This window comes from Nymphaea colorata, chromosome 2 (genome assembly GCF_008831285.2).
Source record: "Nymphaea colorata isolate Beijing-Zhang1983 chromosome 2, ASM883128v2, whole genome shotgun sequence".
Classification (NCBI taxonomy): domain Eukaryota; kingdom Viridiplantae; phylum Streptophyta; class Magnoliopsida; order Nymphaeales; family Nymphaeaceae; genus Nymphaea; species Nymphaea colorata.
In genome coordinates, this window is record NC_045139.1 from 24,907,267 (window position 1) to 24,931,920 (window position 24,654).

The 24,654-nt window shown below is 36.3% G+C and overlaps 1 protein-coding gene and 1 pseudogene across 1 annotated transcript; both read right to left on the reverse strand.

Moving 5' to 3' along the window:
- Positions 1 to 4,879: 4,879 nt before the first annotated feature.
- LOC116249333 (probable inositol transporter 2) lies at positions 4,880 to 11,808 on the reverse strand (annotated as a pseudogene).
- A 7,668-nt stretch (positions 11,809 to 19,476) lies between these two features.
- LOC116248710 (probable WRKY transcription factor 43) lies at positions 19,477 to 22,726 on the reverse strand. Its single transcript, XM_031621659.1, has 2 exons — positions 22,281 to 22,726; positions 19,477 to 19,848 (listed from the first exon to the last, which is right to left on the reverse strand). The coding sequence occupies exons 1-2, from the start codon at positions 22,673 to 22,675 to the stop codon at positions 19,671 to 19,673; spliced, it is 573 nt and encodes a 190-aa protein (XP_031477519.1). The 5' UTR covers positions 22,676 to 22,726; the 3' UTR covers positions 19,477 to 19,670.
- Between the last annotated feature and the right edge of the window lie 1,928 nt (positions 22,727 to 24,654).

A 24,654-nucleotide genomic window follows, 5' to 3' on the forward strand; every position in this document is an offset into this window, starting at 1 on the left:
CCACACAGTACCCACACTTGCCTTTGTTCCTGGTTCGAACTACTCTGCCAAGTATAGAACTATGTCGTCAACTAGTCAACACATATACACAAATGAAAAAAAATTACCCACAAGTATCAATATGAAAACAAGCATTTTTTGTGGGTCTTTGCACGCAATTGCCCAAACAGTTTCTACACCTGCCTTGGCCCCTTTTTCAGACTACTTTATTAAGTTCAGAACTATGTCATAATCCGACCCAACACAAATATGCAAATGAAAAAAAAATGATCCTGAAGTATCAACATGAAAATAAGCATTTTTTGAGGGTTCGTGTAGGCAATTGCCCACACATGCCCACTCCTACTCTACCGCTGGTTCAAACTACTCTGTAAGTCCAAAACTATGCTGTGAAACCACTCCAACATGAATGTGCAAATGAAAAAATAATTACCCTGAAGTATCAATATGAAAATAAGCATTTTTTGTGGGTTTATGTGGACAATTACCAACACGTGCCCACACCTACCTCTGCCCCTAGTTCAGACTACTCTGCTAAATCGAGAGCTGTGTCGTGAAACCAATCTAACACCTTGTCAAACAAAGCATGGTTAATTCAAGGACGAATTGACCCACCATAGCACCAGCCACTAGTTTGATCACCTGCTGACCAAGATTTAACCTATTTGGCTGGTTCTACTAATCTTCACTTATCTTTAACATAAACTAAAACACAATAGTACTGTACTTAATTTAAACAGATGCAACAATAGTAGACAAGAGGCTCTATTCTAGCTGGCACCTACCTAGGCAATAACTGAAAACAAGAGATCCAAGCAATATCTATTGGCCAACTCCAGAGGCACAGCCAGCAGTTTTGGCTGAGCGGCACTAATTTAAACAATTTTAGACCCTTCGAATCACGAATGAATTGTAAGATGATCGACGAAAACCATACAATATAAATAAGTAAATGATTGAGGGACACCAATACATAAATAAGCACAAAGATGTAGCCAACTAATGTGTAAGAAAATAGATTGTTTAAATAAGCACATAGATGTAGGCAACTAATGTGTAAGAAAATAGATGGTTTAGGACTGCATTGGCGAATGCCACACATGCTCACATGTGCCTGCACCTCGGTCAACTAGCCTGTAGTGCGCTAGTGGTTCCTACGCGTCATTACCCAACTATTATTCAACCTAAACAAGCCAATTGACCCAACTATTATTCAACCTAAACAAGCCAAATACCCTAATGTATAACGCATAACATGACCAGCCTAACAAAGCAAGTAAAAAAATCAGCAAGGCTGGCCAGTGGCTACACATGGCCAGCCAGCAAAATACACTTTAAAACCAAAGAAAGCAAACACCCTATGGCAGCCGGTAGTTTCTATGCATTCAATTTGCAATACACCTAAAGTAAATCAACTAACTAAATGATCTGATTAAATACCACAACCAACGCCTATGCAACACAAGCGGTAAAAGCATAACAAAGGAAACAGACAACTCTGGCCGGTGGCTACCTATGACCAGCCGATATGGTTGTCACCTATGGGCCGATGCACTTACTCTAGTCTATACTTGAACCAAACATGCAGCTATTATATGAGCAAAAACAGAAATAAACATGCAAAGCCTTCACTAAATTCTGTATGAAATCTGAAATAAACCTACCTAAGGGCAGTGCAAACCTAAATAATCCAAACATTGGGGACAAGGAGAAAGAATACACTAACCAAGCAGTTCCAATGGAGTTTTCAAGGGCAAGAAAAAAGCAATCTCCTTTGGCAATTTGCTTCACAAATCTTGAGTTTGCTTCATTAATATAGGAAGAGGAGGCAGAAATACTAGATGAGAATAGGGGAAAATTAAGAATGGTAGAGGTAAACAGCAACTATTCCGATTACCTGAATAAAGGGGAGCAGGAAGGATTAGGAAGAGTTTAAAGATTTGGGGAGATCAAGACCAAAATGTGGGTGGTTGTTGGGTGTTTAAGCAACACGTTAGGGTTTAAAAATTTGAAAAAAATCCAAAAAAACATCTGAATGAATCAGGCTTATGGAAGATGAACTATAGATTGCATATGCTGAAAACAGAATTGAAGGAGAGGAAGAAATGCAGGAACGGCTGAGGCAAGGAGAAGTAACTGCGGCATAAATCTAATCTTCATATATATTAAAACATAATTACATTGAAACCAAAAATACACTAAATAATAAAATAAAATAACAAGGCTGACATTAATGAGGCCCCCAACTAATAATAAGACATCATGTGTTTTTATGTTTGGATATGGATATAGATCCAGATCAAAATGACCTCAAATCTTAACACCCTCCCTCAAGTTGTGCATGGTCTTTGATCATGTACAACTTGTTCTTCAATAACCAAATTGCTGACCTGTCAATCCTTTTGAAAATAAATCTACAACTTGATATTCTATTTTTACATGTCATGGTTCTATCTCTTTTAGTTTTACCTTCTGCCAAACAAAATGTTGATCTATCTCAATATGTTTTGTTCTACCATGTTAAACAAGATTAAAGACAATATTAATTGCACTCTAATTTTCACAAAATAGCATGGACCATAAAACATTTTCTCCTAGATCACCCAGTAGATTGTGCACCCACGTGACCTCAGCAATGTATGCTGCCATGGATCTATATTTAGCCTCTGTGTTGAAACAGTCGCTGTCTTTTGTTTTCGACTACTTCACAAAATAAGGTCTTTTCCAATGAATGTACAATAACCAAAAACTGGTTTTCTCTTATCTAGATCACTAGCCCAATTTGTGTCTACATTTATAATATGTTGAAGATCTTGACCAACATATTATTCTTTTGATAAACAAGTCTATCCACTATGGTGCCTTTTAAGTATTGCAGAATGCGTTTCATAGCCTCCATATGACCTTCGCTTAGAGAATGCATAAATTGAGATACTTAATTAACTTGATAAACAATATCAGGTCTAGTAAAGGTCATGTATTGTAATTACATACCAAACTCTGATATCCAATAGGGTCAGTATAAAGTCTTCCATCCTCAATGCTTAATCTTGGATGCAATATACTTGAAGTATTAACTGGCATACAGTAAGACATTTTTGCCTTTTCTAATAAATCCAGTGTATGTTTATGTTGTCTAAATGTTAGCTCTCATTTTTCTTGTTAACTTCTACACCTAGAAAATATCTTAGTTCTCTTAAGATTTTGATTTTGAAGGCCTGCATTAAATATCATTTTACTTCACAGACATGTTCCTCTGAACTTTTAGTCAACAGAATGCCATCCACATAAATAAGAAGAATAGTAATATTATTTTTTGATAAACAAAAAGAGAATGATCAAGAGGGCACCACTGAAAACCGTATCTGTTGATTTATAGAGAAAAACTGTTAAACCGAGAATGAGAAGCTTGTTTCATGACATACAAGGACTTTTCGAGTTTGCACACCCATGTGGTAGGATCCCTCCCAACATTTCTAGAAAACTGTTCCATATAAACCTTCATCTTTAAATCACATTGTAAGAAGACATTTTTGACATCCATACTGCGATTGCATCACCAGTCAACTGCTATAAATATAACAATGTAAATGGTACACATCTTCACTACAGGACTAAAAGTCTCATCATAATCCTCTCCATACTGTTATGTGAATCCTTGAGCCACAAGTCGAGCTTTGCATCTATACTTCGATTAGATTTATATTTTATAAACGCACTTTGAGCCAACCACATTCTTCTCTTTGGGTTGTAGAACCACTTCTCATGTATTACACTCATGGAGAGCTTCCATGTTTTAATTCATGCTTTTGTCCAATGTCGGGATTGAACAGCCTCATTAAGAAAGTAGACTCACTTTGTTTTGAAAAATGAGACATGAACGACTGAAATTCGAATGAAAAATTATCATATCTCACCTGTCGCTGAGTATGATGCTTGAGGTGAGCTTATCTATGGACTAAAATATTAGGAACCTCCTCGTTGCTCTTAAACTTACATCTCTATGTCTCCTGGTGTATGTATGTCCAATAAAACATTGGATGGGGGACACCTCTATACTCGTTTGAGAACTACCTTCTTGCTTACTAGCATCAGAGGTATGACAGGTTTCTCTATGCCCTTCACTAGCATTGATAAAAAGACCAGAGCTCTACCATAGATCATATACTTCCTTCTCATCAGTAGTCGATCCACAAGGTTCAAGATTCTGCTCAGCAAAAAGAACATTTTTGGATGTCCTGATGCATTTTGTGATTGGATCATAACATCTGTACCCCTTGTACTTATCTGTATATCTAAAAACTTGCGCATAGCTTCCTTATCAACCAAAAACATGTAACTCATCATAAGAGGGATGTTGCCCAAGGAAGACATAATATGATGACTTGTGTCTCAAAAGTGTGATGGAAAGATGATTTATAATGTGAACTGAAGTATGAAAAGTTTCTGTCTAAAGATCAATTAGCACTTTTTACAACATGCTTATGTTTTCTCTTTGTGACTCTATTTTGTTTGGAGTATATGGGTAAAAACTTTATTGACTTATACTATCCGTAGAAAAGTATAAAAATCATTTGATGTATACTTTCATCCACCATCACATTGCAAATGCACAAAATTACAAGAAAACTTGGTTCTAACCATAGAATAAAAGGCTTGAAAAATTGGAAGAACTTCATGCTTATGCTTCAAGAAATATATTCAAGTATATCAAGAATAGGAATCAATAAAATTATGTAATAATGACTTCCATATAGAGAAGAAATGGGAAGACCCCAAAATATCAAAACACATGATTTCAAATGGTTTGGAAACCCTTTTATTAATCACATAAAAATGAAGTACATGCTTCTTATAAAATTCACAATTGGAACACCTTTTATTTTCGAAAAAAGAAGGACAAACTAAATTTTGAAGATGATCGCTCACAAGTTTCACAATGAAACCCTCACTACAATGACCCAAACAATCACGTCAAACTAGTTTATTACAATAAGAAACTCAAGAGCCTCAACTGAACAAGAATGACTAAACGATGACTAAGAGGATGAAGACAATGATGCATACTATATAGATGTTCCCAATTGAAGGACAAGAGCAAAGGGTGTCTCCTTGAAGGTATACATGTTTCCTCGTCTTTCCTTCTCGTTCCTTAACATAAACAAAGGACATGTAAATTCAACAGAAGAATTCATATCGTCTACAAGTTTATGAACAAAAAAAATGTTGTTTAATGTTGGGAGCAAAAGAACATTAGGCAAACAAAGTGTAGATTTAGACATAGGAATACATGCATTTCCAATATGAGTGATGAAGTGATGAGCCCAATTTCTTGAAACTATACTACCTTTTTTAAAATAAAGAGATAAGTAAGATCATTTACCTTCATTGCTTATAACATGTGTAGCAACTTCAAAATCAATATACAACTCTCCTTGGACATTCTGTTTGGCTATTATTTTAAGGGTTGACCAACAATCTTCCTTCACATGCCCCCTTTCATTACATGGAAAACAAGTGGGCACTCTTCTTGCATTGCCTGCATTATAGGTACCTAGAATTGTGGGTGTGGAGAGAATGCCACGTCCTCCCTATCCAAAACGTCATCGGCCTCTCCCACCCGGATGCTCTCCATTACCATGTCCATATCTTGTGGAGGTCTCTATAGCAAGCACTGAATGTGAATTCTCAATGAAAGCATTGTTCCTTGCCCTTTGTTTGTATTTTCATGTTAAAGAAGTTTTGCTTGAAGGTCTTCAAAACTAGGTAGCTGAAGAAGAAACTGTAGAGCAGTAGTAAGCATGTCAAAGTCAAACCCTAAACCATTGATGATTTTTTGCACTATTTCTTTGTCTAAAATTACACTGCTAATAACAACCAACTAATTAGTAATTCCTTTTATGTGGCCTACGTATTCCATCACAGTCATGGAACCTTTCTTTAGATTCTAGAACTCATTCTTCAATAATAAAATTCGCACCTATGAGATCTGTGAATAAGTTTGAGTCAGGTGTCTATAGATCTGTTGTTGTGTAATTATCTGAGCGAGTATCCAACACCTTTTGGAAAAACGTGGATGTGATATAAGCAACACAATTGATCATGTTTTCTCCAAGCTTTATATTTTGGATTTTTTATGTTTTTGGAAGTTGTGACACACTTCCCATCCTTTGTTTTTTGCATAAGAAAACATGGTGGTACAAGAGTAAAACCATCAAAATGCTCATCAAGATCTTGGTTTCGTATAAAAGGGAGCATTTGTCTCTTTCATGTCAAGAAATTAGTATGAGTAAGTTTTCAGTAACAAGTTGCTTGATGAAGCTGGATGGTGGTTTGGAACTCGTAGAAAAGTCCACAATGAAAATGAGAAGAAGAGAAGCACGAAGTCAAGGATAAAAGCAAAACACACGATATGCATGAGCAAAAAAGAATAGAAGAATGAGAAGGCTCTCAATCAATTAGTAGTAATATAGGTAAAAAATGTTGCTTCGTTTCCTTTTTTTGGGGAAAAGGCTCAATGGAGCAGATGAGTAGAGTTCTGCCCAATGTTAGAAGAGCAGACGAGCAAAGTTCTGTCCATTGTCTAAAAATCAAAACCAGAATGCTTGTTGTTTTGATTTTTTTGATCTGCATGAAGTCAAAAATAAAAAATCCAGAACTGCTTAGCTTTTTCATTTTTTTTTGTTTTATATGTTACATATGGCAATTGATTTTGAGCAATGCTCATCATTAAAATACAACACTAGAAGATGACGTCCTTAGGGAGAGCAATAGAAGGTGACATTAATATGAAGTAATTTAGACAACATAGAAGATGACGTCCTTAGAGAGAGTAATAGAGAATGTTGTGCAAAAATATAAGAGACTAAGAAACCATACAAGAGTAGAAGAAAAACATTCAACAATATGACATTGAACAGATAGATACAGCAAAGGATAAATAGAGAACATCAAAATATGAATATGACGGCATAGAATGACAAAATTACAAACAACATAAATATAGTAGATAGTAGAGTAATAGGGTTTGGAAGAAGAAGAAACCTATAAGAGGAAAGGAGAATCAGCAATAGAAATCACTTCGTTGAATGGAGAGACATATTAGACTTCTTTGTGCTACCTTAGGTAAAGTCTCACAACCTAGTGCTTTGAGACCATGAAAGAATCAAGCATATGAAAGATGAACCACAAATTGCATATACTGAAAACATAGTTGAAGGAGAGGAAGAAGTACTGGAATGACTGAGGTAGAAATAAGTAGCCGCCACCTAATCCTAATCTTCATCTATATAAAACATAATTACTTTAGAACAAAAAATACAATAAATAATAAAACAAAATAGCAAGACTGCCATTAACAAGGCCATCTTTGCATCTGAATACAAATCCAGATCCAAACGACCTCACTTCTTACCACTGCCCAACATTCCTTCTTGTATAGAAACCTGATTCTCGATGCTTGAGACCAAAACCTCTTTTTTTGTTTAAAATTTTGAAGAAATCACCCCACTTTGGGGCCTCTCTTGGGTAAGTAAATACAATTTATCACCATATTTTAATTTAAACATGGGCATTGGATTTTTCTTAGACAAACTATGAACCAAAAATAATTTTGGATGTAATTTTCTCTAGAATTCATTTCGAATATCCTTAAGCTTCAATTTTACCCAAAACTATTAAAAAAATGGTGCTCCATTTAAGCAAGCAAAACAACTGAAACATGACCTATAGTCAGCCTGGGTTGGTCTGGTAGACAACTAGTCTCCAGTTTGTGTCTTAAAAACATCATTCTCTTGTGCTGTAAAAATGGCAGTCACTAGTATTCAGTTAAAGAGTACTGAGAGTGACACCAAAAATATTAAAAGTAGGTCTGATCCCTTGGTGAGAAGGGGAAAGGTAGGGGCTTAAACTCTTGTAAGGTGGTAGGATGAAATACTTCTCATGCTCATTCTATAACTATAAAGCACACAGTTACCATCTAAGAATATGCTTTATTCATATTTTACCACATTCTCATGCTAATAAGTGCATATACACATTCTCTTACATACGAGCAATATGCCATTTCTAATTAGTTGTGCAGTATCCTCATGGTGTAGCCTTTTAGCTTATGTGGTATAAGAGGACTAGGAAATTCTATGACACAAAATGGATGGTTATCCATAGTGTGATAAATTTTTTTCTAAGAATTATTATCACATTTTAATATTATAGGATCCTTGATCATTGGGAGATAGAAAAGAAGAAATTAGTATTTTGTCTAACATTTGCAGTACTTTCATATGAAGTAAATCAAATAGCTTTCAAAGATATTGCAGTTTCAGTGAGTTTCTAGTCATTGATTGGTCACTGTTTCTCTTTTCTCTATTAACCAACTCCTTTTGCCAAAATGAGAAAGGGTACTGAACAAAGTATTTTGGTGAGTCATAACCGTGTTCATGATGACACAATGAATTTAGCATATTTCTATATTCCCATACTTTTAACTAATACAAATTAATAAATGAATCAGGTTATAGTGATGCACACTACATTTGTATTAAGGAATAAAAAGGAATTATAAATGACATAAATGTTTGTCTATGCCTTTGATGGATGTTTCTAGAATGTAGAATGATTTCCAATAAAAGCAATGTTACTTGCACATGCACTTGTAGTATGAGCAAAGTTGCACGTTCTTGGTTATGTATGATCATGTCATCTACATCTATATATTCTTGGAATAAATTGTCTTGTTGTCTGTGCTACTTTCAGCATGCATTGGTTTTAGATGTAAATGGAAAGACTCTAGAGCTCTCTTACTTACTTCAGCCTTTGTGAGTGCAATAGAGATGAACTATGGTGATATTTAGTAACCATTGAACCTTATGTTTAATAAGTTATCTCTATTTTATATTGTTCCTCATGTATTGTTGTTTTTTTTTTTATGTAGTAAGACCAATGAATATTAAATCATGCAAGTTGATTGTCAATATCTATTGCATATTCCTTCATTTTTAGTTGTATGCAGGAATGCATTTTAACATGATTTCACATATATCATACCTTTGTAATTTAATACTTTGAATGTTAAACAACTTCTGGTCAAAATGCATACTCAATGTTCATCTTTGGGTCATTCTTTCAACAACCATTGACTGTTCGAGCCATGATGAAGTTGAAATTTTTTTAGATTATTTCATGGTTACATGTAACAAAGTCTTCAGGTGGAATTGGAGGAACTAGGAGAATACGGAGAAGGTAAGCTCTCACACACGACCTATATATGACAAGCTAAAACGACAAGTGTATTAATTGCATACCGGATGGTTTTGCTTTTACCATGAAGTGAATTTCTGTTGTACTGCTTGGATAGATTCAATCAATCTATTTGATTTGCAATGGTGTCAAGACTCATCATATGTTCTCTCTGATTTAATTTCCTCCTCTTGATCAAATTGCCACTTTAGTGACAACCATCACTTTATCAAGATAACCTAAATTTATTTACCTACCAATAGAACATACATTCTACAGTTAAAATACAACACCAGAGTTCACTTTTCATGTGCCCTTATTGATCTATATGTACAACATGATAAATTAACAGACCTCCGCTCTAACATCTTCTCCACCTCTTCAATTGGCTGCACTTTGATATCTGGAACACAAATCAGCACAAATATCAAAGCAATGACAAATAAACCCAAAGAGCGTAAAAGTTCATGCAGTTCCGATTGCTTGTGTCCATGACAAGAATGAGTATGCTACAATGAGATTAGAGACCCAATTTGCAGTAGCTGCAATTCCTCCGCAGATGCCTTGGAATCTCAATGCGTATATCTCTAAATCGACAATCCATGGAATAGTTCCCATCCCAGGGGAAAAGAAAATGATGTATGAAGCTAATCCAACTAGTGCCAACCATCCATACTTGCACACCCTCTTGTGTACCGTAGCCTCTTCTCTCCATGACACAAGTCTTTCACTGTGGCATTTGAAACTGAACATGCTCCAAGAAGTAGCAAAAAAAAAAAACAGATGAAGCCTTCTAAGTGGGAAGTTTACCTTGTTGATGTTAGCCGCACAGAAGCCACATTTTTCTTTCAAGCATTTCATGCAATCCCAACTAGGATCTGCATCGTAAGCTGTGCAAACATAGCTAGAAAGGAGTTTTGTTGCAACATTACTTACGTTTGGCGAATGAGTAGTAGCTTCATGAAAACAGCGGTCAGAACTCCAAGGGAGAGTATGACTCCCGATAAACTTATGATTAATAGCTTCTTCCTTCCTGTTCTATCAACAAAATAGAGGCTGACACTGAAGCCAAATGCGTTCAGTCCAGACGTAATGAGCGGCAACATAAGTGCTAGTTGATTTGATGCAAATCCTGCCAATTGGACAATTGTTGGACTATAATACATGACTGTGTTTACCCTACAAACTGCTGGAATATGTGAAGGACAACTCCAGCAATCAGTTCACGCCTTACTGTCTTGGTCTTTATGAGCTTCATGCAGCCATCTTTTCTGACATTTCTTTTTGTTTCCTTTCTTCATCAACTAATGTTGCCAAAGAACCGATCTCTGCTTGTACTTCACTGAAGGAGTATATCTTATCAGAATTGCTATTGATTCCTCCACTCTTCCCTGCATCGATTCAAAGCCAGATATTTGCAAGAGTGAGCTACCATTCACACGATGGGATAGATCTCTGCTATGCACATTAAGACTTCTATTGCAGTGGTAGATCAAGACCAAGAATTTGTGGCTTTAACTATATGTTTTTCTTGTTATTTTACTAAATGCTTCATTTTCTTTTGATTTTTCTTAATATTTTGGATTGTTTAATTACTGTAGTACCAATTGGTAGCCCAATACTTGGCATCTTTGACTGTAATAGATAAACCACTTCATTTTCGCAATCTCTAGTACTTTGGATTGTTCAAATGCTGTAACAAATTTTTCAAACTGGACATGAGGCCTTAAAATGATGGCTCAAACTGGACACCAAGAAGGCCTGCCACAGAGACAGGGAGAGAGAGGAGATGAGACACACACCTTTCTGTAGAGCCAACGGGGTGACTCGAGGAGAAGCAGCATCAAGACAAACTGAAGCAAAGCAGGAGCCGCAGCAACTCCAAGCATCCAACGCCATGTTCCTGGTGACTGTCAGGAATTTCCTTTCTTGTAAAAACAACTAATATTGATTCTGAATGCCTTAACAGTGACTCTAGAAGCGTTTTTTGAGTGTGTAAACTCGAGAATTTGTACTGAAAACCCAGACTATTACAGAAACTCAATTTTCCGTTTCCTCGGGCTAATTAACCGTAGAATTAGATAAAGGGGATAGGCCAAAAGATCGACGCATCCAGATTTGTTACCTTGGTGAAGGCTAAATTAATGAGATACGATAAGAACTGGCCTCCTGTGATCAAGAAGCCATTTGTGCGGACAAGTGCTCCTCGAATTCTTGTTGGGGATGCCTTCGAGATGTAAAAGGAGGAGGAGGGGCTTGATCACTTATCCTACCCCAAACATCTGGGGGGGAGGGGGTGTCGGTCATGGATGCCATTCTAACTCCGAGCCCCACGAAGACCCTGCCAATGATGAGGAGAGCAGGGTTTGGTGCAAACGCCATAACCACAGCTCCAACGAAGAAGAGGAAGTCCGCAACCAAGATCGTTGTTCGACGCCCAAATCGATCGTTTGCCCGTCCTCCAACTGCCACCCCGATTATGGCACCAGCAGCTGCCATGCTAAGTTGCTAACTATGCTTTCCTGCATTTTGTGTGTGTGTGTGTGTGTGTGAATTCAAATGAATAAAAGACTTCGTTGTTCGATTGTTGGGCCATCAATTAGACGAATGGTAATCATATGAATAACAATAGCCATTTTATGTTTTATTATTATACGAAAAGATAGGTAATTGAAATATCATTACACAATAAAAGATCAACAACATTAATAACTAGTCTTCCAACACTTACGTCTTCTGTCACACCTATCACATGAAAATCTTTCTTTATCCTGTAGTAAAGTCTACACTAGAATGATGTATGTAATTAAATATGTCTTGTTAAAATATTTATAATGTTTATAAATATGAAAACTGATTTAGATTTACAAATTATTAATTTTCATCCCCGATATACAATTGAATAGGTAAATTTTACCTGCACGTCACAATCCTAGAAAACCCATGTACTTTTCACCATAGATAGACATCTATTGTATAAGCACATTTCACTCTCTCTTATATTTCATACGGAGCATATAAAGAAGAAAGGTTACACTACTTGAACCAAGAAGAAGAGTACTTTTTCATATTCAGCAACAAACAAATAATCACCTACAAAACTGTATTCTTGTCCACCGATCTGAAGTCGTCTCGGATGTAAAGGAGCTTGACCGAAATGACACCTGCCAGCAACAATATTAAAATTTATTAAAGGAAAATTCTCTCTCTCTCTCTCTTTTCGTATATATATATATATATATGGCTGCTGTTGGATTTTTAGAGATCATTTGGTAATAGTGGATTAGTTTAGATTCATGGAATGCTAATAACAGAACCTTCTACAAATCTGCTCTAATCTGTAGAATAGGCTTACAAAATAATAATACACTCTTTTCATTACGAAATAGCCCCTTTCTTTCTAATTTCATGGTCCATCACTTTTTTTTGTTAGCATGGGATAATTGACGAAACTTACATATGGGAAAAGGGAAAAGAATATAAATCAGTCGGGAATAAAAGATGAAAAATTTTGGCCCAGATTAGGAACACAGTCCTCCTTGGTTATATATTTTTAAAATTTTTTATAGAAAAAAAAAATCCCCAGCTTTCTCCTTACTGCCAAATAAGAACCTCACTTTTAACATCACTGGTCGTGGAAAATGTGATTTTGTAGTTATTAATTTTGTTTTTTAAAAGCTTGTTTATCTTTCCACAAGAAGAAGAGTTGTTTGGATGGTGATATAAGTTTTATTCAAACAAATTAAAGTTAATTGACGCGTCAGTTTTTTTGTCTTTAGTAAGACATAATACTTCACACCTCTTTCGCACGATCCACAACCCTGGGCAGAAGAAGAATTTTTTGTTTAGGGGGGTGAAATTAATCGACCAAAAGCAAAGAAAGAAAACAAATGCAGTTTAAAAAATTGATTTGTCAAATGCATGTAGGATTTCTTTTATAAGAATTTAGGGCGGATTAATTTAAAGTGAGAATTTGGATAATGTGCATCTGATTAGGATCTGACGTGGCTCATTTGAAATTGTAAAGATGATATTTCTGCCATTTCTAACAAATGGAAAAAGTTAACCATTTCAAAAGATAAATTTTCTGATGTTTGGTGAATGAATACTTAGATATAAATTCCAACTTGAAAAGAAATAGAATAAAAAACTTAACTAGAATTGTTAGGGGCAGAATAAATTTATTTCTTAATCACGAATTGAAACATTTTTTATTTGGAACATTTCAAATTGAATGTATGTTCCATGGTCCAGGAGGTTCATAAATTTTCTTCTCAGTGGAAATTTATAAAGGCCAAATGAATGACATCGTTGGAGTTGAATAATGAGCCTTATATATATATATAAGGTCTAATTAATCTATGCTGGATGAATCCACGACACATATGAATCCATGTGTAAGATAACTTTATGCATGCCTAGTAAATGGCATGAGCGAGCTGCTTGTAATGAAATTACATAGTTGTTGGCGTTTGACACATGTTTCAAGCAAGGTTTGTATTGAAATTATTCGCGAAATCCCTTAATAGGGCCAAAACTCTTATGTTTCAGCTTGCATATTGGCACCCTCATTTTGAAATATAGAAAATTGGTACATCAAAGACTCAAAATGGAGATTGACTGCCTACCAGCACCCCCATGCAACCAGCACCCCCATGCAGCATAGGGAGTTGGCACATCGGGGTGATAAACGGATGCAAAGGCAACAGACGTTTCTCAAGTATCGATTGCTAGAGAGTCTTTTTTCATTCATCACGTTAAGCTCATCCACAAAGGTATGGGCTAATACATTATAATCAAACATTAAACTCTTTAAAACATTTTACGTTGAAAGGCACTAATATACAACAATATGTAAATTAGCAATTTTTTGTATGTACCTCTGCCGTCAGTGAAGGTTAATTTTCCAAGGGTAGTGTGTGTTGTTGCGTCAAAGAGTGAAAGCTGCGGCGGAATACTCCTCTTTGAGAGAATCTTCTACAGCACGGCTAAAGCCGTTGGCATAGCTCTGTAGTGATTATCCCACAACCATTGCTTGTATAGCTATAAAAGTGTGAGTTTCTTAGTTCTTATTTAGGGAGCACAAAAGCTTTCCTTTCATTAGGACGAGGGCAAGTTGGTAAAGAGATAAAGGGAAGACGGTGATACGAGCTTGTGTCTTCTTTTAGAAGTAAGGTTCTTCTTTGTCTCTAAAAGCCTAAAAAGTAATTAAGTTGGTCAATCTGTAAATACATTAAGCGCCTGTGCAGTTTTTGTCAAGCTAATGGTCAGTTGAGTGGAAAGTTCTCCTAATTACTTAAACAAGCCGGCATGCAAATACTTAAGGAGCAAAAAGCTATTGTGGAAGAAAAGGACCCACTGAAGCATGAGGTCGTTAATGGAAAAAGTAGTACACAAATGATGAGGTTTAGAAGGGATGACTTGATAAGTGGGGCATGGTGGTGTTCTATGAAAAAAGATTTAAAAAAAAAAAAAAAAAACGTTCCTTTTCCTAGGATCCAAAGCAACATCGGTACCTTGGAAATGCACTCATACTATAGGTTAATGACTGAATATTTGTGTCTCGATTTGCAAAATACCTTGACTCTAACCAGCAACCTGCCTACTAGCCGGAGACTCCATTGGCATGCCAACACCGCTCAGGTTTAGGCTAGAGCTGACGGTCATTGGTGTGTTGCACAATGCTGTAGAAGTGGTGTAGCCATTCTTTATTTTAAATGGGCATCTTTAAATATTTATCTTTATAAAGTGTCCTACCAAATATGAGTATTTTTAAACAAATGCCCCTCCAAACATGGCTCGGCCACTGTGTTGGCATCCAAAGCTCTGGTGCAATCTCTAGGCACCACATTAACATCATTGAAGGTTTTCACTGGAGCTACTTGTGCGTCAGTGTTGTTCCATTCTCCTGTTGTGTGCATGCAAACACCTGCCTTGATCAGGTATCAGGTAGCAGTGCACCAGTGAGTCTCACCTATAATTATCATGTTCAGATTGGCTTGACTTAAAATTCAACTTTTCTATACAATTTGTGTTCCATATTAGTTAAAGACTTAGTTTCCCAGATTCATATTATTCATATTAAAATTCATAAGTCTGTTGGAGTTATTGATTATTAGATTGATTCTGGCTTGTATTTTCATTTTCATCCATTTGCATCCTTTGTCGTGAATCTTTGAAGAACCAAATGGGCCAGTCATCAACTTTTGATGGAAAAGTAGCTAAGGACATGGGGTAGACACATGAATCATTCATTACCCACTTCTTTTTGCCTCCTTTTGTCTTTTCCTTTCGAACTTTTTTCGCAATTCCACTCCCCTTGTTGGATTTGGCCCGAGAAAATTGGTTCCATCCAACTTTGTTTGTTTTCTTTTGTTGGCCAACTCCTCTATATGGTCCTTGTTACCTCTCAGTCTCTTTGGTTGGACCATCTGGGTTTGGTAATGTTATTATCATGTTTTTATTCTCTCTCTATGAACAACTTTTCAATGAGACGTTAAAAATTCCAATCCATGCAACATACCAAACACGAAGAGGACAATCCCATCACCACCACCTCTCTTGTTAAAATAATCCCTCGACCTCTATCCCCCTCCCTCACCCTGGAAAACCAACGCATGTCATCTTGATACCTTATTTATGTTGGAACCGTAGCACCACAACACTTCAGCAGCTTCGGCTGTCGTCTCAGCATGTCACAAGCGAAAGCTCTAAGGTCTGCACACGAATGCCAAGAAGCAGCAGCGGCAGCTGAAAGAAAAGAAGAAGAAGAGGCAAAAAGCCAAGGCAAAGATTAACCAGTTTGCTTCTTATGGTGATTCCATCGGATGAAACCCTACATTGAGTAGTGCTGGGTTTAAATAACCAGCCCTCATAGGTTTTCCGCATGCCCAACTTGCGGTTACAGCCAGTGAAGGATTTTCGGAGAAACAGGTAATGTAAATATCAAATTTATTAAAAAAATCTTTTATTTGAGAAGTTTTCCGCATGCCCAACTCACGGTAACAACCAGTGAAGGATTTTCGGAGAAACAGGTAATGTAAATATCAAATTTATTAAAAAAATCTTTTATTTGAGAAATGTTTGCAAGTCAAGCTTGTATCTGCGAGTAGGAGTGCGAGTAGGAGCCCTCGCAGACGAGATAAAGGAATAGGGCTCATGGCAGCAGCGGAGCTCCATGTAGGCTGCATGCCAGCAACAAAATTTTTATTTATTTTTACATACTTTTATATAGATTTCTTATAATTATTTACTTCTTTATATATGTTGTGCCCCTTTAAAAATGAGAATTTTATAACAGTACCTCATAACAAAAAAATTCTGGCTCCGCTATTGGCTCATGGCCTCTAGCATGGAGGAATCCTTATGTCCTCCGCCTTGTCTTCTCGGCCGGCATCAGCGGCCTCCTCTTCGGCTACAACATGGGTATCTTTGTGTCTGATCTATCAAAGAATGCATACATGCATACACACACGAACTCTCTTTCTTCATTTACCATTATTTCAAATTAAAGATGTGGCTGCTCTCTGTTGCAAATTGGTTTTCATGAATAGAATTAATTTGAGGTAATTGTGAGCTTAATTGAGCATTCTGTAGCTGCTTCTCTCTAAAATCTCCTCCTGACTCAGTGCACCAACACTATCCTCTTGAGGATCACCTTTAGGCTTTATTTTTGAGTAATAGAGGTAAACTAGTAATTGAATTGAGATCATTGCTCTTGAACGTTAAAAAAATATGGTTGGCTAATGTGTTATAACGTGCACACCCTCTATGCATGCATAGGAGTGTGCAATGACTAAGATGCCCTCATTAAAGTGAAAAAGGTGGACTCTAATGATAAAATGAGAATTATGAAAATATTAAGACTAAAATGTAGATAGCTTTATCAAAATTTTCTAAAATTTCACTACCTCTGCCTTTTTGTTTTTGGTGGTGCATATTTGTTGCGTGCACACTTCTTTTCCTTGGTGCATATTTGTTGGTGATGTTAGACATCAGGTAAGGATAACAGAAACTTGGGGGTTATAAGAGGAAAGTGAATACTGTAAAAAACAAAGGGAACGAGACTTTGCGGCTCAACTAACAAGTTAGTACGATTTGGTTGTTCTGGAAGGACCATAGAGTCCTAAAAGTCCGAGGGCATAGCAAAAAAGAGTTTCCTCTGTGTTGTTAAAAAAGAGTAGTATACCCCAAAGAGGCGTTTGATGCCCTGAAAATATACTGTTCACTTGAAAATATAATTCAAATTTTAAAAATATTTCCAGCATAACAAACGCTGGATTTTTTTTTTTGGACCGTTACGGTCGATTCCGGAAACATAGGGCTTCCCCTCGTCTCGCCTCACATAGCTTCCCAGAGATCTCGTAAGGCAGCCACTGCTGCGCCCTTTTCGCACCCTCCCTTCCCTTCCTCGTGCGGTGGAGCGTCTTGCATAGGGCTTCACACACACCATCAGCTATGCCTGGTTCTGCTCCCTTTCCATCGTCATCCTCGTTCCTGCCAAGATCTAGACGATGGGCCTTCATTCCTTTTATTTATTTTTGAAGTTTTGTTTCAGCTATGTCTCTCTCGTTTCCATTGCACATACAGTAGTGGAGATATTCGTCTGTGTTTGTAGGGGGGAATTTGGTATGGTTTGTTGAAGTGATTCCATCTCGTTTGCTTGTTCAAACCCAAGATGAACCTTTCTTGCCTTTCATTACGGCCAAATCACTGATATTTCTTCCCTTCATGCTTAAGCATGAGCGCCATACTTCTTTTGCGGCCTGTGGGCTTTCAGTTAATTTACGAGTTAATTTAAGTGAAGCAAAACATCGTCATACTGGATTGGCTGACTGATGAAAGTCCGACCATCAGTTTTAATTCTTGTGGGTGCTAATCCTTTGGTCTTCAAACAATGGATGTACGACATTCTAATTGATTAGTATCTTACTTTTCATACAAGTCTTGAAGTAGATCTAGACCCCTAAGAACAAAGCGAAGGAGATATGGGCTTCGACCTTTTTGGATATCTCTCTTCCTTTTTCCCACATACAAACGGTCACGTTCCAGCTGAAATTGCTGAATTATATTTTCCAAAACTTTTATAAGGAGCCAAACAGTGTTTTTGAAATCTTTAAAAGCAGAATCAAAATTTTAAAAAATTATAAGAAAATACTTTTTTTTTTTAAATAATCTCGTGAGCACCATGGCCAGCACCGAAGCACGTCACAACGACAGCATGGAACTGCTGTGCGACGCAGCTCACATAGCCAGCACCGAAGCTGTTGCTGCTTTGATAAACGGCGACACCTTCACTAGAAGCTATCTTTGCTGTTGCTGCAAATATATTTGGAAAGTGGAGTCCACCAAAAAAAGCCAGAAATTTTGGATTGAATCGTGGCTCTATAACAATCACTATAATATGTACGTTCCATCCAACATAATAAACGGTTAAAAAAAAAGTTTAAAAAAAAAGGTGATAGATATTTTCATCAATATAACATTAGTTTATACATTTTTGTTTTTATTTTACTCTCAGTCTGCACATGACTATATGGGTGGATGACTTTACATAGGATCTATATATGAATCTGTGTGGGCAACTGCCCATACATGGCCAGATGTCATTTACGAAGCTCTGTCTTTTTCCATGAGAAACATTCAACCCCCACCCAACAACAATTTTGAAAAAAGAAAAAATTTATAATTTTGAAATTTTTTTAATTTCGTTAATGGTAAAAAAATATTAAAATATCTTTTAAACTTTTGATTTTCCTCCAAATTCAATTTCATCTGGGCTTCAAGATTTTGGTACGAGTCTAGATCAGATTGAGAAATTAATTTTCATCAAATGGGTGGGCATCATTTCCTAATAAAGAACCAATTTCTTCAGTTTATGGTTCCCTATATATTAGCATACTTAATCCCCACCGCCTTCCTTTTTGATCCAGTACTTAGTGCGAGTTCGACAACTTTACGAAGGATAAAAATCAGCAATACCAGCCAACAGTTAGTGAGTCGTAGATAACATTTAGTGACGCACAGACCACTAAATATTTGTTGTTTTCTAGTGTTTGTGGTAAAAATATATATGTTTTTTTTAAAAAAATTTACTGGAGTATTTGACCGCACTAAAGAATAACTTAATTAAGCTGAAAGAAGGAACGAAAATGTGTGAAATTAATGAAGTAACCCCTTGAGGGGGAGCACAAAAGAGTCATATCTTTTGTGATATATATATATATATATATATATATATATATATGCCACAAAAGCACATGCACATGAACAACCAAGCATTTAAAGTTTTTACATGCAACGCAACTCACGTGAAGTTAGGAGAGTTGCAATAACAGATACCAAACCAAACAACAAGGGGATCCTCCATGCATTTTGGGTTTCTTACATAACTTTTCCTCGAGCATCAAAGTCAGAACAGAAGTTGCAGTGGTTTAGAACCTGGAAAGAAACTGCATCTGCTTAAGGAGAGGGGTGAGGCTCTCCATGAGCTTCTCGCAAGGGTGGTTGTGTATTCCCTCATACGTCGTCACCACTATGCTCGTGTCCTTGGAGAGACGCTGCACCTGTTTCTTCACGTTGCAGGTGTGGTGGGTGCACCTGTAATAGCTCCTGCTCTCTCGCCCATCAACCAAGGGAAGAGATGACCCATCAGTGGCTACTTTTCTTTTATATATATATATATATATAAAGAGAGAGAGAGAGAGAGAGAGAGAGAGACATGGAGTGTCCAAGTAAAAACTAAAACAAGAACACAAAATGCAGATTAAATAACGACGCAGACTAAATAATAATGCTAAGATTTTTGAATGCTTTTAGAAGAACTGATTTGGCTGCTTAAAAGACGACGCAGATTAAATAATAATGCTAAATGAAGCATAATAAATTTCATATCTCCTAATTAAATTTATGTATTTCCGAACAGATATAGATTAAACTTTCTTTGCTTCGGTTTTGATACGTTATATATGATCACAAGTAGAGTACGGTGGCATCAGTTGTGCATTACACAAACTTTTCTTCTTTCCTAAGTTTGTTGCTTTCTCCCAATGCTTTCTCCCAACTGTTACAGGATGTCCATCCTTCCAACCAAATAAGTCACTAAAGTTGCATTAGCCACAGATTATGTGCTACTAACATATCTTGGCACAAGATAGTCATCCAACTCACTTATAAGGGCAATACGATCATTACACAGGTAGAACCACAAATTTTTTATTACAAAAGCTGTACTATAGTTTCCAAATTTTAACATAAGATGAAATATAAAATTTTCAAACTTTTTATATAAGTTAGACTAAAACTTTTAAAAATTACATATAAAATTTTGAATTTCTGAAAATATGAGGGAAGCCATGGTTCCTATGCCTCCACCCATCGATCCTCAACCATTAACCATGATGATGAGTGAGTCTGATTACCCAAGACAACCATAATCAATATTATATGTATATGTATATATATATGTATATATATAATTTCACTTAATTAAAATAATTATAAGTAGCAGTTTCTACCAATGCTTTTGATGAAAAGGGGACTGTGAAAGTGAAGAATATATATATATATATATATATATATATATATATATATATATATATATATATGATACACCCATATATGCTTTCGCTCTTGTGAAGCACGATGAAGTTTGTGAAGTCTTCCGTCATTTCTACTTGGTCTGAACTTCCTATTAATTGTTGCCTACAATAAAACATGTTGCAGCAATTGATAAAGCAATCCCTTTGTTCAGAGCACTGATAATATCTCTCAAGGCTCACAACGAAAGACGAAGCTGCATACATCTTAACATCAGAGGGACTGTCAATGATTTACAGAAGTCATGAAAGTATTATCCTCGTGAGAATGTACAATTTAAAGATTCCATATACTAATGATGTACAAGATTATAATACATATCTAATTCAATGGTTCAGATTTGGTTAACATTTTAATCTCTGAGCCTGGATTGTATTCTGATCATTCTTTGGTGTAGTCGATAGCTGAATTGGATTTGTTTCATACCTGAACTTCTGGATTATATCTGAGTTGGAGTTGGATATGGAAGGATATGGATGCAGATCCACAGAAACAAATCCCAAATCCACTCTCATGGACTGATGGACTCTACTTCGAATAAGTGTCTGAGGGGCAGTCATCTTTCCATATGATGCACGGGTTTACCCACTAGATAGATCTGGTGATCAACCCCGTCTATATACATGTGTGTATGTGGAAAAATGAATGGTAAATCTGGCTTTTAGAGTTATTAATCATCTAACCAGAGCCATAACATCCATCATACTTAACATCCATCACACATACACACACACACACACACACACACACACACACACATATATATATATATTTATTTATTTTATGTCCGATGTTACTTAATGGCTATAACTTAAAAATTTTGATACCGAAATCATCATGAACTATTGCTAATTAAAAAGCACCACGAACTGTAACATAAATGTTGCAAGTACTTATGTGGTAGGGGTTTTTAACGACAGAATTTAAAGTTTTAGTTGTCCAGCAATATCCAGCATCCGGCAAATTTGAACACCGCATATGTATATGTATCTTTAATCGTTTTAACGATTTTAGACCGTGCGGATGCAGTCATGGCCATTACCATCTTTCCAAACTTTGAAATGTATTCTTCGCTAAGTTCGTCTAATTAACGTGCAGGACCAGGCGATAACAGATCTTATAACCTATATATATTACAGTTTGCAAATCACAGAATTTTGAACTCTCACAAATCCATTTAGACATGCCTAAATTTGCCGATCATCTAAATATAGATCTATATTTAGTCTTCTACCACGATAATCACATCTACATGGTCAGAATTTAGGATCAGACACACTAGAAAGATGACTTGTTATGTTCCACGTACTCCTTTTTCAACCATGTATAAGATGGCGTTAGTTCATGATTCCATGAGCCGCAACGTTACCGATTACATTTATTAATGCAGAAAATACGACGTAGCAAATTATAACATATGATGCGATGTTGTTCAAGTTACGTACCTTGGATATGAGCTATTCTTTACAGTCTTCTGCCCATATTTTCTCCACCGGTAGCCATCATCCAGTATATCATTCGCACTCTTCGTTTGGAAAGCGAACCTTGGCTTACATGCCTTCCTCATCCTCCTGCTGCTGCTGCTGCCACCGCTGCCCTTATTGCCACCTTTCCCACCCTTATTCATGTCTTCACAAAAGTTGTTGGTGGTGGCGTCCAAATGCCCCTGAAACGTAGCTCCATTATCCTCCACAGTCACCGGATCGAGCCCAAGATGGCCGGCGAACAAGGAATTCCAGTCCGTAATCCCACTCCCGACATCGTCGGCATGTTGGTCGTAGAAGAGATCAAGCGGAGTCGGCAACGGGAAGCTGAATCCTTGTGGCGTCGCCGGCGGCATCAGTGACGGTGGCAGTGGCGGCAGAAGCGGCGACGGCGGTGGTAGCGACTCCATGGGTACTTGGAAGAAGTTGGATACAGGATGGGATGGAGGAATTTATATTGTGTCAAAAGAAAGAAGAAGGATAGAGAGGAGGAAAGGAAGAGAGGGATTAGGGTGAACGTACTCAACTGCACTTCAACAACTTCTGTTCAACTGCCCCGCTGAAATGTGAAGCACTTTAAGCAAAAATCTTCCCACTTTCGTCTGTTTTACTCATCACAGTTTCCCAATAAATTACTGTCTTTGGTTTCTTCTGTGGGAATGGATAGAACTGGTAACGTTTATGGAGAGCAAGTAAAGTATTTAATGAAAAGCCTGCATTCTTCCCCTTCGTGGAAGTTCACTCCCTTTTGCTTTTTACTAAGATGTAAGAAGTGAAGTTTTTACGTCAAACCAAGTTACCAACAGGAAAAAGCTTTCCGTAATAGTCCCCACTTTATCCGTCATTTTTTGACTTTCCTGTTCCTACTATCGGTTTTCTAAGTTGATGGCTCTCAATATCTGTGAGATTTGAATCGGATTATTTGATTGAACCGTGAATCAGATATATATAAAAAATAACCAATTAAGAAATTGAATCAGGTTCATATTTAAGAAATGACATCTTATCGGGCTCGAATTCAAATATACATAAATATCCAATCATATTCAAATTTTGATTGGGATTGGATTTAGCTTTAAATAACTATCTACATCCAATACTCTTACATTTTGAAAATTGGTTGGATTGGACCAAAATTAGGATTCTAATTCAGATATGAATGTAAAAATTAGATTCATATTGTGAAATCAGAGATATGACTTTTTTTTTGTTCAAATTGGAATGCGACTATACGGACATTCGAAAAAGCAGATAAGTTTAAGACTATGTAGTCTGATACATTGACATCCCTACCTTTTTTAAATAATTAACTAACACAAATTCATCTTTTTGATTAGGGACTGCTGAAATATTGACTAATAATAACTGCTAAACACCATTAACTTTAATATAAGGATATGATTTTGTTTAAAAAAAAAAAAGAAAAGAAGAAAAAGGCCACTAGCTAGCAAAAGGATGGTTCCTGGATAGCAGAGCAGGAAGAAATTAACTAACCATGCAAATATGTTTTTCATGCTAAAAAACATAAGAATCAACTTAAGGAACATGTTTTATTAATGTAATAGAATTCTATTAGAAGTTAAAGTTGAACAATCCAGAATTTTTTGGCATACAAAATTCTTCCATACTTGAGAAATGGAATTTTTAAATCAGCGCACAAGTTTTTTTAGCTTGAACCTGTGGGGCGTGCGATACATATGCTATCTACCAGAGTTTATTTTATGAAAATATATGAACCAAGATACTTGATCACAAGTTTTTTTTTGTTTTATTATTATAAGAACTAAGATAATCTCTTGCCACGCAGTATCTATCTGTGATCGGCGTGGTAAATGCTGGTAATGCTTCCATATCTGCTTGCTCACAGCTTCAGTGTGTTGATTCATGTGTATGATCATTATGTATCAGCCCATATTGCCCTATTTTCCCATTTTTTTAATTCTTAAAAATAATTTAAATTGACTGATAAAATAAAAATTATATAAACATGTATGGACCGTGCATCATATCGCAAAAGGACTTTCGCAATAGAACTGGTGGAAGTGAACAGAAGATATGGTTGTACCAAACATTAGAAAGGAAGAAAATGCCACTGATAAACCTAAATTGAATAAGATAAATTTGGGAAAGCAATATGGTGCTTAACAAGAAAGAAAATGTTTGCCAAATAAAAAAAAAAAAAAAGTTTAGCAATGTATATGGAGAATATAATTGTACGATCACTTGGTAAGCAGAAATTTCTTTGGGTGAGCAGAAGCCACCCCAACAAGGGTGAAGCCTTCATCCTTTCCAATAGCTTTTTATGATTGTTTAATTCGAGACTTGAATGGACCTG